This window comes from Neovison vison, chromosome 2 (assembly GCF_020171115.1).
Source record: "Neovison vison isolate M4711 chromosome 2, ASM_NN_V1, whole genome shotgun sequence".
In the NCBI taxonomy this organism is placed as follows: Eukaryota; Metazoa; Chordata; class Mammalia; order Carnivora; family Mustelidae; genus Neogale; species Neogale vison.
Genome location: NC_058092.1, coordinates 56,148,712 through 56,163,362, shown reverse-complemented (window position 1 = coordinate 56,163,362; position 14,651 = coordinate 56,148,712). Strand labels below are relative to the sequence as shown.

At 46.2% G+C, this 14,651-nt stretch overlaps 1 protein-coding gene across 1 annotated transcript in view; it reads left to right on the top strand.

Moving 5' to 3' along the window:
* The window catches only part of GNG12 (G protein subunit gamma 12), a 131,254-nt gene extending 117,086 nt beyond the window's left edge, over positions 1-14,168 (top strand). Inside the window, exons 3-4 of the mRNA XM_044238441.1 lie at positions 8,371-8,489; positions 10,219-14,168. Of these exons, the coding sequence (XP_044094376.1) occupies positions 8,397-8,489; positions 10,219-10,344 (219 nt within the window). The 5' untranslated portion in view covers positions 8,371-8,396 and the 3' untranslated portion in view covers positions 10,345-14,168. The remainder of the gene's footprint in view (positions 1-8,370; positions 8,490-10,218) is intronic.
* Positions 14,169-14,651: the final 483 nt, after the last annotated feature.

Here is a 14,651-nt window from a genome sequence, read left to right as displayed (position 1 = left end):
TGTTGGCTAGCACTTGATCTAAGGAATTAGGAGAAGGGAATGGAGGCATGAGGATGCCTCAGTGACCGGGACAATGGTGATGTCACTCTCTGAAGAAAGGGACATCAGAAATGTTGAGGGCGGGCAGTGGTGTTTCACCAGCTTTTCCATGTGTTGTGTTCAAAGCACCTGTGTGCCATTTGTGTGTACATTTAAACTGGCTTTCATTTAAGAGCGTGGAATTGTGGTAAAGGATTGCATGAGAAGCGCATTGGTCATGGTCCATGTCACGGTAGAACGTCATTTACCTGACTGAAGACCAATGTGGGTCAGGCAGGTGCCAGGTAATTTACATACGTTCTTTCATTTCCTCCTGCTAACAACCCTGTGAAGTCAGGGCTATTATCATCCCTTCCTATTTTACAGATGAGGAAACTGTAGTTCGGAGAAGTGAAGCAAATGAGTTGTAGTAAGTGCTGAGCCAGGATTCAAATTTATCCGACTGTCAAAACCCTGTTCACTTGGCTGCATCAGGCCTCCAGGACTGAGCGCCTGAGAAAACTGAATTTGAAGAAGGAATGAGAGCTGTAGAAAGAACATCGTCAGACAGGCAAGAACAGGACAGTCTAGCATCACTGAGAGGAGAAACTTTCCAGAAGGAAGTGACTGTTCAGAAAACAAATGTAAATTTTGTAGCCAAGAAGTGTGTTAAATGATAGCTATTTCAAACCAAAGGCTACTTAATCCTATAAGTTAAGGTCATTAAAAGGAGTCAGAATTTTCCCGGGCTTATTCAGAACGTTGAAAACTTAAGCATAGATAGGAAGTGGCATTCTTTTAAATGGACATATTTTAATTCCCAGACAAAAATAAATGTGGATAGAACCCAGAGGTAAGATTCTGACGATCATTATTGGTGTTTCTCAGAAGGACCAAGTCAGAATCATGTAGAAAGCTTTAATGCAGATTCTTGGGTCCTGCCACAGACCTATGGAATCAGATTTTTTTTTAACAAGTGCTCCAGATGTTCTAGATACACAGTGAAGTTAGGAACCCACTACTCAGGCTCTGCAACAGTCTCCCGGATTTATTACCAAGACTGGCTCATTCTCGTGGCTTCCTACCAGCTTCATTAGGCGTGATGGGATCATCCTGCGTCTTTAGCAATAGCCTTACCTAGAATCTGGGGCAGTCTTTTTTAGTTCTTCTTCACGTAGGTATTCTCCCAAGGCCACTTAACTGGGCACCTACTGCCATTGCTCTGGAGATTACCTATTTAAATTAGCAACAGGCTCTTTTTTTTTTTTTTTCTTTTAGCAACAGGCTCATTTTAAATGGAGGTCATGCCTTCTTTTGCTCAGTGCTCCTGACAGTTCCCCTGCTTCCTCCCCATTCCTCCCTTGTGTTCTGGATGTTCTGAGACAAGCATGATAGGTGGTGATTAAGAGGATGACCTTGGGAATCAGGTGACTCGAGTCCCAGCTCTGCTGCATAAATAATATAGTCACTTTGACCTCTCTGTGTTTCATCTGTAAAACAGAAATGCTAAAAGAACTCCTTTCTAACAGGATTAAATGAAATGATTCATAACATTCATTTACCAGGCACATACTCAGTAAATGGTGGTAGTTTTCAAAAATCATCATTAAAGCAACAGTATCCTTGTCCACCATCATCATTATTATTCAGGGACCTGTGCCGGGATGGCAGGTAAAATGAACTCCTCAAAGATACCAGATAAGGACTTTGCAAGGGTCTGCAAGTAGAAAAGCTTGCTACTTTTAGAGGATGAACTCTGTTGAGGTCTTGAGAAAGTGCTTCCTTATTCTTCTTCATTTTGTGGATTCTGAGCCTATATAAAGTCTTAGAAGAGTTCCAGTCACTGTGTCTTCCCCAGCCCAAACTACGTTGTCCACAGCTCCATGCAGCCCTTCCTCATGTCTGCCTCTCATTTTTCCCCTCTGCAGGCCAGGAACTTGTTCTCTTCTGCCCTTTGCTCTCAGCACAGGGCAGGATCAGGGCAGGACTTGTGACTGGTCCCAGGTCCACCACCCTTGATCTTACAGGGTGCAAGCTCTGGTTGGAGAGAAGGAGAAAAAGAATTTCATGTCTTGCATCTCTCTGTTTTTACATCTTAGGGTTTGGTGTGTTCAGCAATAATAGCCTTATAATAGAAATCATAGCTAATCTCTGTAAATTCTTTGCAGATTACAAAACAACAGATTAACAATTGTGTATCAGTCAGGGTTCAGTTACAACAAACAGAAAGCATTCTTGGCAATGCTGGCAGAATGGGCTCTCGCACCGGGGATGAGGTGCTTGCTTGCATAATGAGTGGAAGGGCTGGAGGAACTGGTTCTCAACTTCAGACCAGGACCAACTTCCAGACCTCAGCGTGCAGAACTGGCCCCCGGGACCCAGCAGGAAGTGGAGACCCGGGAGGCTGCTGTAGCCATAGGGCTTCTTAGCGCCAGCTTGCTGGTGACTACACGCTGTGATGCTCCCGTCTCCACCAGATGCAGCCTGCCCATTACCCTGCTTGAAGCAGGAAAGTCAGCCAAGCCACAAGAACTGGCCTCACTTCTACTTTCCAGATCTCTGATGAATGTACCCCATCGGCAGAGCCCACGTCATCCAGATGCAAGAAAACCTTAGTGTCCCTGTTGTCTCAGGATGCTGTCACAGAGCACCACAGACAGAGTGGCTTAAATGCAGACATTTATTTTCAGGTGCCACCAGGGTGGGTTTCTTCCGTGGCCTCTCTCTCTGTGGCGGGGCCATCTTCTCCCTCTGTCTTAGCGTGTTCTTCCCTCTCTACCCATCTGCGTCTAAATTCCCTCTTCAGTGAGGATCCCCGATCATACTGGATCGCCGCCCCCACCCCCCGGACTGGGCTCATCGTCACTGAATTGTATCTTTAAAGACCCTCTCTCCAAATTCGGTTTGTTCTGAGTTATTGGGGGTTAGGACGTCAGCATGTCTGTTGGGGGTTGGGGCATGCTTCCACTGATAACACCAGGAGAGGTCATGTTTTCTGTCCATTGCCACTGTTCAGGACACAGCAGGGGGAGGGTAGGGAGCTGCTCAGTACCCAATCAGCAGGGATGGAGGGGTGCTGAGAGCACTTCAGCAGGGATGGGAGTGGAGGGTGTAGGTAGTTACCTCTCAGTGAGAGTCTGCTTCGTGTTTATTACATTCACGTGCGTATTTTATCTGATGCTCTTAACAGCCCTTTGAAATAGAAAAGTATTATTATCCCCATTTTTCCCATGAGAAAATTGAGGCTTACATGGGTTCCCAGGCAATGGTAAGGGCAGGAGTCAGCTTAAGTCCCCTGGCCTAATCCTTGAGTATGTCGCCAGAACTTAGTGTCCAAGGCACGGTACAAAGGCCATGTCACAAGTTCAAATAGAGGGACCGGCAGGTGTCCCAGCAAGTGTGAAAACAGTAGCCACTACTCGGACCCAGCCTGGTTTTGTAAGATTTTGACTTTTCCCGAAATCTTTGTCTTGAAGTGAAATATCTCAGCTTTTCAAACATTGACAATCAATTCAAAGTTAAAACACACACACACACACACACACACACACACTTGAGTTAACCCTCTGTGGGGCCCAGGCAAACACACCTACCTGCATTCAGCCCATAGACTCTGATTTAAAATAAATGTTCGTGAGATTTATTAAAGTAAGTGTTCTTTTTAATTTTTTTTTAAAGATTTTATTTGTTTGACACACAGCGATAGCACGAGACAGAGCACAAGCAGAGGAAGTGGCAGGCAGGCAGAGGGAGAGGGAGAAGCAGGCTCCCCGCTTAGCAAGGAGCCTGATAGGGGGCTCGATCAGAGGGCCCTGGAATCATGACCTGAGCGGAAGGCACACGCTTAACCGACTGAGCCACCCTGGTGCCCCTAAAGTAAGTGTTCTTAAAAGTCTAGTTGCACTCCCTCTCGGACCGTATTAGAAAGATATTGCTACTCTATCACACTACCTTGAAATTCTTTTGCTGCTTTGCTGGGTGCATTTTTCTCATTTCTCACTGAACGCGTGATTTTTTTGTCTTGTCGGTGAACCCAGGGACCAAGCATTTATTTAAATAGCTTGTGTAGGGTACAGTATGGGGAGATGCTTATTTGTTCTCCCAGCAACCCTGTGAGACTGGCATTGTTGCCCACACCCCTTTAATGGATGAGGGGGGACAAAGAGCCAGGGTAAGACATTAAAACATAGAGAGTAGAAGGCAAGATCAGAGGGGAAGTGGAAACCTGTTTTGTTTTTTGGTTTTTGGTTTTTTTTAACCCTGCTCTTTTATTATACACAGAAGGGGTGTGTTTACTCAGAACATTGGCTTCACTCCAGTGATTCAGTTATTGGCCAGCCCAGCAGACCTCTGATTCAGCTGCTGGTTCACGGAGTGAGCTCCCTGACATACTTTCCATCCCCGCCCTCTCCCTGCTCCAGGCCCCTCCAGACAAAGATTAAGGTGCTCTTATTACCCTAATGGGAAGCTGTGTTCCTAGGAATTTCTAGGAACCTAAGACTTCAGATGAACAACAGCATTAGAACTAACGCCAAGTATTTGAATAACTAAATAGCACACGTGTTTATTCAAATCTGCTAGCCACTTGTAAAAATGCGAACAAGGTCGCAGAAGCGATAGCCATGTTTTTATCCACGTGGGGGTCTGCGCAGGCCTCCCTGCTTCTAGGGCGGGGGAAGGGAGGATCCAGCGCCGGTCGCTCAGGATCTCCAGATGCTGACCTCAGTCCTAGCTGCTCCTGACAGCGAGAACATTCTTGCTTAGCTTGCAGGAAGGAGAGGGGAGGTCTGTTTTTCAGGGCACTAGACAAACAGATGCTTTCTGGCCCAGAAGGGTGGTGCACAGCCGCAGAGCAGTCAGCAAGCTCAGGACTCCGGGTCATCAGGGTCACGGTCACCGTTGCCCTGAGTGTTTGTGGGTCAGATTAACTGGAATTGCATCCTCTTCTTGGTGCGGTGGGGAATGTGGCTTCTGGGGTGAAAGGCTTACAAGCCAGTTCAAGGCTTAGATGCTGGGTGAACTTGGAGCAAGCTTTTCGAACTTCAGGTGCCTTATCTCTAAAATGAGGATGAAACAGCCACCCAGCTTTCAGGCTTACAGGGAGGCTTCACAGAGCCCTGCATCTGAAAGCAACGTGTTCACCCTGAGGTTCCACAGAAGTATCAGGTGTTGTTTGCCTTGGAAGCGATTCTTAAAGTAAGAATAAAGCAAGCTTTTCACCCATCTGGTGGCACAAGCAGCCAGTTAGACATCCTTGCCATTGAGGGAAGAGCAAAGAAACCCTCCAAAGGCACAAACAGGGTGGGAGAGGCTCTCTGGCCTGGTCTGCCCCAGCCTGCCTGTGAGGAGATGCAAAGCAGCTGCAGCTTGGGAGGAAATCCTGGCCTAGACCTCGGGCTCCCGTAGACTCCGCGGTTCAACAGCCAAAACAGCGCGGCCCTCCTGGAGGCTGCTTAAGTTGAAACTGTAGAATTCTTCTCTATAAGAAGAATGTTGTAATAAGAGATTATGTTGTTTTCCAGTGGCCCAGTACACAGCTTTTTCTAGGAATGACCACACATGCCCCATTTAATTGACCAGCCAGAGCTATTCCTATTTAGGAGGAAATTGTTTGTGTTTAATCATCTGGAAAGCTGTGGAAATCACCCCTGTCCTAAATGTTAACTAGTTTTCTGGGTGGGTTTATACATAGGCCAGGAGAGGGAAGTGGCCTTTGAGAAGAGAACTTGTATTTGAGTTGGGGAACCTGAGAAAAGCTGGTGGGACAGGAGGAAGGGCTCCACTCTCCCTGAAGCAGAGGAGAAGTCCCTGGGAAGGAAGCAGGGAAGAAGGCAGGCGGGGAGGGAGCAGGTCGGAGGGCAGCTATCAGCATGGGGGAAACCTGCGAGCGTGCAGTCAGTTGCTCACTCTTGTTTGTCTGGATGGTAATACAGTCAGAAAGAAAGTCCTTCAGGTCCTGGCTGCGGCTTCTCACCAATGTTAGAGGGCCCCACCCCAGGATCGTACGTACTGAGCCTGCTGGTGAGCTCTCTGCTGGTTATGACTAGTCTTGATGCGTGTGAACGATGGAGCAGTTGCAGGAAAACTCACTCAGGCCTTGGAAACTTCGTGCCTTGGAAGCAGAGGAGAAGAGAATGCTTGGCGTTATTCTCCCCCAAAGGGACATTCAGAAAGTCCTTAGGAGGCAGGCCCTTCAGAAGGGTATCATGTTTGCGTTCTGGAGGCTGGGGGCCAGTCCTCAGAACCCTGGCCAGCTGGCATGGGAGCCCAGCTCAGCGTGCTGCAGGGAACGACTGTGGAAGGAGCGTGCACTTTGCTGCGTTTGCAGGGAGCCTGCTGCCCGCCTCGGTCCCATTCCAAAGGCTCCGTTCCGAAGGCCTTCCCTGGGAGCACAGCAGCACTCTGGGCCAGGCTGCTGGGTGGGAGCTGGCCCTAGGCCTCTCCTTTGGGTGGGGTGGGCTGCAGGAATCTGAGGAAGAGGCAGCTTGGCAGGGAGTATATGGAAATGAGGTCGCCAAGGCCTCAGATAAAGCAGGGTCACCTTACCCTGCCCTAAGATTCCTCCTCCCTCTTTCCCGCTGTGTTGGGCTTCCTTCTTCTAGGCGATGCTTCAGTGGCTGTCACTAGCCCTTCCATTCTGCATGGCAGGGCTGCAGCAGAGTTGCCTGGGGGTGCATTGGAAAGGGGATGATGCCTTAGCCCTTTCCCCCACCCAGGCCCGGTCATCAGGATCCCAGGGACTCAGTGACCCTGGCAGGGAGGTGGGGGGAGGGAGACAGGTCCACAAGTGACCTCCAAGGATAAATAGAAGAGCAGCTGCTGTTTTTGGAGCGCCCTGGTCCTTGGCTAAATACTGCATGTGCATCAGCGAATTAACTCCTCAGACACACTCCTCCCTTTCAATTATGTAGAAGAAAACTTGGGCTCATAGAGGTCGAGTAACCAGCCCAGCTTCCCCAGCCAGTAAGCAGCAGAGGAAGGATCCAAACTTAGGAATGTGCAGCATGCCGATGAGGCTGGATATCAGAATTGTGAATGCAGCTAAAAGCACGGTTTTATTTGTGCATTTGACCCAAAGCTGCTTCTGACCAAGGCCCTACCCGGGTCTTGGCGCTGAGCCCTGGGGAGCACTCCTCGTGAGGTAAAACTCGGGTGGAACACCTGTGGTAGACCACAGCTTGGACACCATGGAGCCTGGGGCTTGCCGTCTCTTTTGCAACCTTATCTGGTCCTAAGCCTTTACAGCAGATAGACTGCACCGCTGCAGCCCCTCCAGAAGGTTGAGTCAGCCTGGGTTTGCTGCTGGCGCCAGGGTGCCCTGAGACTTTGCTGAGCCCTTGCAGCGTACGAGGAGGCATACCTACTGCCCACCTGCTCCTGTGAGTCATCAAACGGCCACACTGATGCCAGGCCTGCCAGCTCTGCACTTCCCCTGGTCGCCGCCTTGCCAGGACAGAACTTAGCCATATATGGCAGAGGCACCTGGTAGCGCTCTCCTCTGAGCCTTCCTTTTGGAATATGTCCTTGGACAAGCAGACGGGTTGAAGCTCAAGGTCCAGGAGGTTTCCTTTACGTTTTTACCAGGTGGCTGGGCTGACCAAGGAAAAAGGCAGTCTCAGATCCAAGGGTCAGGCCAAAGAGGAGAGCCAACCCACAACCCTGGAGTGGGGGTATGGGATTAGCAAGCGGCCCGGCCCCCAGGAGGAGGCCAGACAGAGGCAAAGGAGGGAAAGAGAGAGTTCTGTTCGGTATTTCAGGCTTGAGGCCACTCCATGTATCCCCTTGGACACTTGCAATGGGTCTGCCAGTGAGAATCCTCCAGCTGAAAGGTTCCCACTTTTCCTTGAATAAAGACTTCCTTATCTGCCTAACTAACATTCCTCAAACGATTGCAAACCTCGATAGCACCTAAAAATGCACCCTTTGTGCAAAGTTCTCCAGAGGCACTCTCCTTCACTGTTTTTGGTTGCCAGGACTTGAATCAGTGTAATAGTTGGATAAAAGAGCCAAAAGGAAATAAAATCGAACCTTCCACTAAAGTACATAGCAGTAATATTAAACTGTGTGCGTAATGTGGCCTGTGCTTGCATTTGCTCACTGTTGCCGGAGGCCCCCCGACTACCACCAGTGTTTGTTCCCTCTTAGAAAATGCTGGAAAAGCCTCCATTGTGCTGTGTGTCAGGGTGCACGGATTAGGTGACTAGTACTGCAAACGAAAGATCTATGTAGGAGCTCCAGTGAAGGGCATCTTAGTAACTACCTGCCAGCACCTGGGAGAAGTGGGAAGGTACACCCTTTTCCCCTAAGGAGCGAAAGCTTTAGCACTGCTTCAACAATTGATGTTCTTTTCAGGTTTCAGGTAGAAACAATAGTTGAAGATGTCCAGCAAAACAGCAAGCACCAACAACATCGCCCAGGCCAGGAGGACAGTGCAACAGTTGAGAATGGAAGCCTCCATCGAGAGAATAAAGGTCAGAAGCCTGGGTGGAATCAGGCCCCTCTGCTCTCCCAAGGCGAGGCCACTTTTCAGAGAAGACAATGCCATTTATTGCAGGTGGGGGCAGGAATTTCCGAGAGCAAGCAAAGAGCCTCAGAGTCTTAACTCTCATTGCTGCCTGGCACAGACTTTAGTTTCAGCACAGGGCAGCCCAAGTGTCTCAGTTAGCCTTTCTGTTTGGACAGAAAAACCTAAAACCCAGGACAGGATCCCCTGAGGACCCACCTTCCCTGACCAAGCCCTGTCAAGTACCACGATCTAGGTGTTCTGCCTTGGGCCAGGGGGTCCAGATGGACTTAAGGAACGCACCCTTGTCATCCCTCTGGAATTTATGAAGCGTTCTAGAGTTATCATTGCAGGTGAGCTAGCCTTGCACAGCTAGTCAACACACGTGGTCCCCTTTTTTTAAGAGTATGCTGCTTTTTAAATGTATGTGGACTATTTTACAGACACATTCTGCAGCCAGCATGAATAATGCCAGCCTTAGCTGAGATCTGGAAGAAACGGGAAGGCATTTATATGGTCACCTGAATTCAGAGTCTTCCCCCACCCCAAATCCCAAGAGGGAACGAGGCAGTGTGTGCCCTGGAATGTTGTGAGTAATGCTGTTTCCTAGAAACTGGAGCAGTCACCTGACACATTCCTCTGGGCCTGGGGACAGTCACCTGTCCTCAAAACAGCAGGCTGCCTGGGCTGTATTTGACAGGCCTCAGCTGCCCTGTGCTTCTTGCGTTAAAGACACGGATCTGATGATCCTGTGGGATATCCCACCCTGGCCTCTGAACAGGGCAGGGCATTTTTTAAACTCCCGCCAGAGGAAGGCACTGATTCGTCCCCTTCTGGTTTTGTCCCTCTTTTTACTTTCCCAGGCTGGGTCTTTAACTCTTGAAGCTCTTCTAGAACTTGACTATCTCTTGAGAGTATTGGCTCCAGGCCCATAATTCCATTCCTAAATCTTGCTGCAATCCAGTTTTGTTTCAAATGCAAACTAAGATACACCCTTGCCTTGATTCCTATATACTTTCCCCTCTGGCTCTTTGAGAAATTTCTAACCTATAGAAGAGTTATAACAACAAACACCCCTATAGTGTTTGCCAAGATTCGCTAATTATTAACGTTTTGGCTCATTTGCTTTCTCTTTCTGTCTACACACACACACACACACACACACACACACACACACACACCTCCTATCCTTTAAGCCTCTTGAACATTCTGTGCAACTTCGTGACTCTTCATCCTTAAACCCCTCACCGTCTATCTCCTGGACCCAAGGGCATTCTTCTACATAGCCATAGTACAATGGTAACATTCAGGATCATATAATAATCTGCCACACAGTCCACTTTTGAAGAATCCAGGCCACTCATTTTGCAGAAATTACCCCGGGTTGCTGAGGATTCGATTCCTGTTAAATACTGGCATACTTAATTTTCCAAGCTGCCAACTGGGGGTAGGTCATCTGTGCTCACACCAGGAGACACAGGAGGTCTGTCTGATCTTTGAGTCTGACCACTTGGCGAAAAAAGGCCAGTGCTGCCAGACTGGTCCGTCTTTTTCCTTTCCTCACTCACAAGTAATCTCGGAGAAGCCGGCTCTCAGAATATCACTCCAACAGTCCTCTGCCCAGTGCGTGGCTGTTCAGTTATACTCACAATGTTTGTAAATAAATTTTGTTTCTTTGGGTTTTTTCCCCCTGGCAGGTTTCAAAGGCGTCAGCGGACCTCATGTCCTACTGTGAGGAGCACGCCAGGAGCGACCCTTTGCTGATAGGGATACCGACCTCAGAAAACCCTTTCAAGGATAAAAAAACTTGCATCATCTTATAGAGGAACGCTGAAATGGCTCCTCACCTCTTCTCAACAAAGCAAATTTTGAGCAGCTCCTTGGAAGAAATTTACTTTCAGCTTATTTGGTAACCACTGCTAATAACTAAAATACTCTAACTTGGAATAATCGACTCTGACGTCTTTATTTTCCAAGTTGCCCTTTCTCTAAAACACCTTTTACTGATTTCATCCAGAATAACAGCCCTCTTTCCCATTTGATAACGATGGTGTCATATTGGTTTGGGCCATTGAAAAAAAGACGATTATATCCTTTTAAACATACGAAAAAGCCAGTTATATCCTGACCTCAGTTACCTAAGTAGCTGTCTATATTAAAATGCCAAGAATGACTTCAGTTCTAAAACCTTTACATCCTAGTATGTTCTTAATAGGGTTGTGCCAACTGTACAGTATACCTGCGTGAGGAGTGTGTTGTGTATATATGTCTTTGTATATACACATATCAATGCTTATTTCCTTAGTAAAATCTTTTTCCATGCCCTCAGTTCCTCAACTTTAGAAGTCATACCTTTGCCTTGAGCTGTATGTAGGTGGGTAAGATTTTTTTCATGTAGTTACTGTACAGACAGTGAAGGCCATCCTAAAGATCCTAGCCACTGTAATTGAGTAGCGAAGAAATCGTGCTGACCTCTTAAGTTATAATCAACAGTACCAATTAAAAACTGAACTAAAAACCCTCTAAGGAGATATACACAAGGGAGCCTTTTGGGCTTCAGTGATCCTACGTCTAGAAGGGTGGGGCTGGTCGGGGGAGGACTCTGGGCAGCTGTGGCCCTGGGGCTTGTGTTCTCTGGGTTAGGGGTAGAGACCTTGGAAATGTCCACCCCCATGCTCAGAGGGAGACTGTGCACGTGAGCCCCGCCCAAAGAGGAGCAGGAATGTGTGAAAGCCAGCTGCTTTCCTTCGCCAACCCTGGTGAATTCCTCCTCGATGCCCGGTCCATTATCTTTCCTCTCCTGCTGGAATGGCTGTTTCCAGAGGTGTGGTATCACCTCCCCAGCCCCAAGTGGGTGGAACGTGGTGGGAAAGAAACATACAAAAGCCAAAGTTATCAGACACTACAAATACCTGCGGGGCCGCTGTGTTGTTTCCTACCTTGTCTACAAACCCCCCAGGCAGGCTTGGATTCGGGGGTGCAGTACCGGGGCTTCAGGGTTCCAGCAGGTGCTCATCAGATTCTTAATATTCCTCTGGGCATGAGCAGAGCCCTCACATCCTTGGACTTGCCAGTGGCACCCAGAAGAAGCTCCTATGTCAACAGAGTATTTTAGTTTTATCAAAGAAGGAGAAAGGATCCCTTTTTTAAACAAAAATGCTCACTTAAGGGCTCAAACCATACACAAGCCTTTGAGCTTCTCAGTTATCTTTAGTTCATTAAAATACCTACTAGTGAAGGATTTCAAAGCTTATTTTCAAAAAGGATCCAACCCCAGGATATTACCTACAGTGGTTTCCCCTCGTTCTTACAATCTTGCTCTGCAGCACAAGCCCCTTTTAAAATCGAATGTCTGGGTTTGGAGTATGAAGCTGATTGTGGAGGAACAAATGCAGGGCTGTCTTTAAACTGCTCAAATATAGTCGGGATTTCCCCAGGCACCTATCTGTTCAGCATTGGGAACTGCCCTCACTTTTCCAACATCGTGTGAAAATCATGCCACTGGCCTTAACCTCTTGTCATCTACCGCTTGGTTTTGCAATAGGCCCCATTTCTAAGTAAATTAGAGGCACCTGTTTAGGAGAGCTAAAGGTAAAATTTGAAATGTACACTAAAAAGACATTACATTTAATGCTTCACTGAATGAGGCCTTTCCTTTTAACAAGTATATTTTTCTACTGATCGTTTCAGAATACTAATCTTATTCTCATTCTGATTTTAACATTTTTCTTTAAATATTTATGAGGCAGTTTGTTAAATATTTTTATGAAATTTTATTATACCTTTTTGGCATATGTGCAACTTTTCAGTAGCAAGCATAGTTTATTCTTTAGTACTAAATTATGTCCTTTTTACCTAACAGAAAACAAAACATGTTTTGCTCTCTATTTGTCGATGTGCTTGTAGTGGTAAGGAATGGACTCGAGGTCCCAGAAGATTTCATTTTTGCTGGTCAGATATCATAAAGGCTAGGAGGGTGAATGTCATGTAACTTCCTAACTAGGTGTAGGGCATGTTCAGGAGAAGAGAAATCCCATCCTTGGGTGCTAGACCCAGTGGGGGAAAATTGTAGCTAAATGTTGATTGACTTTCAACTAGATGTCTGTGTAAGAAAATCTATGTATAGGATATGCAGAAGTCACTTTTATTTATCAGGCTCTATTCAACTTATGAACTACAATTAAACTGTTCTTCAGTAGCTGGCTTATAATGGACAAATACCCAGTATGTGTTGTATTGTTGTTGGCGTTGTTGTTTTTCCAACTACCACTATAAAGACACACTTAATCACATAATATACTTGCAACTTCTTGGCTTCATATCTATGAAGCTATTTAAATGTGTTCATTATTGACTTTTGTCTTTAATGCTACTTCTGTTAATAGTGATCTCCTTTTCCTTCTTATATGTTCAATAGTGCATCAGTCTATCCATTGAGGCCTCAGGACCGTGGCAAAATATGCTAGACAAAAGTTCATGACTTCAAAGTATTTTATAGAAACGCATTATACCAGGTCGTTCACAAGGTCTAGGTTGTAGTTACTTATTCATCTAAAAAGAATCAGGGTTTTACCTTTCCTTACCTTATTAAAATCGGAGTGCCATAATGATCTTTTAAAGGAAGGACCCAACTTGCTTTCTCTCTGTACTGTTTTTGTATTTTAAACTATAAAAAAAAAAATTTACCAATGACTTAGTAATTTTGAGGCATAGCTCAGTTTAGGTAGTAGAAGATATGCTAAACTTGGCTTCGGATGCTGCCTGCTCAGCCCGTTTACAACCAAGATAAGCGTCGTCTAATTATTCCAACTATCAGTTGAAGATCTATAGAGGCCCAGGAAATGAACTATAGTATATGTCAGTCCTTCTCAATAAAATAAAATACTGGAGTGTGTTATGATTGTATTGATTTCTTTTATGGTAGATCTGTTAATAGGAACGAAATACATGTAACATATAGAATTATGTGTAGACTAAAATAGAGCACTTACCTAAAGTTGGGTGGCCTGGATGGTAGCCTTGGCTCCTTTTCCAGCCAATCCTGTGTCCCTATGTCCTGAGACTTCGGACAAGGCACTTCATCTCTCTCTGGGCCCCCATTTCACCATCTGTAAAACAGGAGGCTTAAGTAGAGGATGGCGGAGACTCGCCCCAACCTCCCCTCCGATGCCTCGGTCCAGTGGCCCACTCTACAGGTCCTGCCAATGTGTTGGTGCTATAAGCTGCTTCACATATAAAATTGGTTCGTCTATCATATATGCTCATTTAATAGCTTATGAAAGGTCTTTTTGTGATATAACTTTTTCTAGTTTTATGGACTTGATGACTGTAATGTCTTGTTTTTAGTCATGTCATTCTAAACATCATTCATTTGATGTTTCAGTAATCTGCATTTGATACATAGTTGGAGAGATTTTGTTATCTCATAGCATTCTTTGGCTCCTCATCTTTCCAGTATCTTATTAACCTAAGCACTGTGATCATTGTTTGGAAATCTGTCCTATGGAAAAAATAAAAGCATTTACTTCACATGTACTTCACAGATTTAAAAGAAGTTTCATTAAAACATCATTGTTCTCTTTACTGGATCAGTGCCTCACTGTATTATCCTACCCGTGTTTTGCTCAATAAATTGATAGAAGACCCATTCTCTTCCCTTTTCCTTCATTCAGTTAATATTGTCTGAATACCTACTGAGAGCCAGATGTTGAACACAGGCTCCAACACTCAGATGAGTAAGACTCACACCAGCCTGTGCAAAGCTCACCATCAAGAGCAAGGTGGGTGGGAATGGCAGATGCATAGACTAGTAATTAGAGTACCATGTGAGAAGGTGAACATACAGTACAGTGAGATCTCAGAGGAAGGAGAACCAGCTACACATCAGTGAAGTCTCAGAAGCTCCCAAGGAAGGTGATGTTTGAACTGGGTCTTGAGAAAAGAAAACATTGTAAGCACCGGATTGAAGTCTTGGGAGAAAGTGAAGAAAAAGGAGGAGAATGGGCTCAAAACTAGTATGCAGAATACCTCCCATACTACCTTGTTTATGCTGCAAGCAACAGGAAGGCAGTAGAGGTTACTAAGAGGAGTGATGTAATGATACCCAGTGTGTGGAGGGCTGTTTCCCATC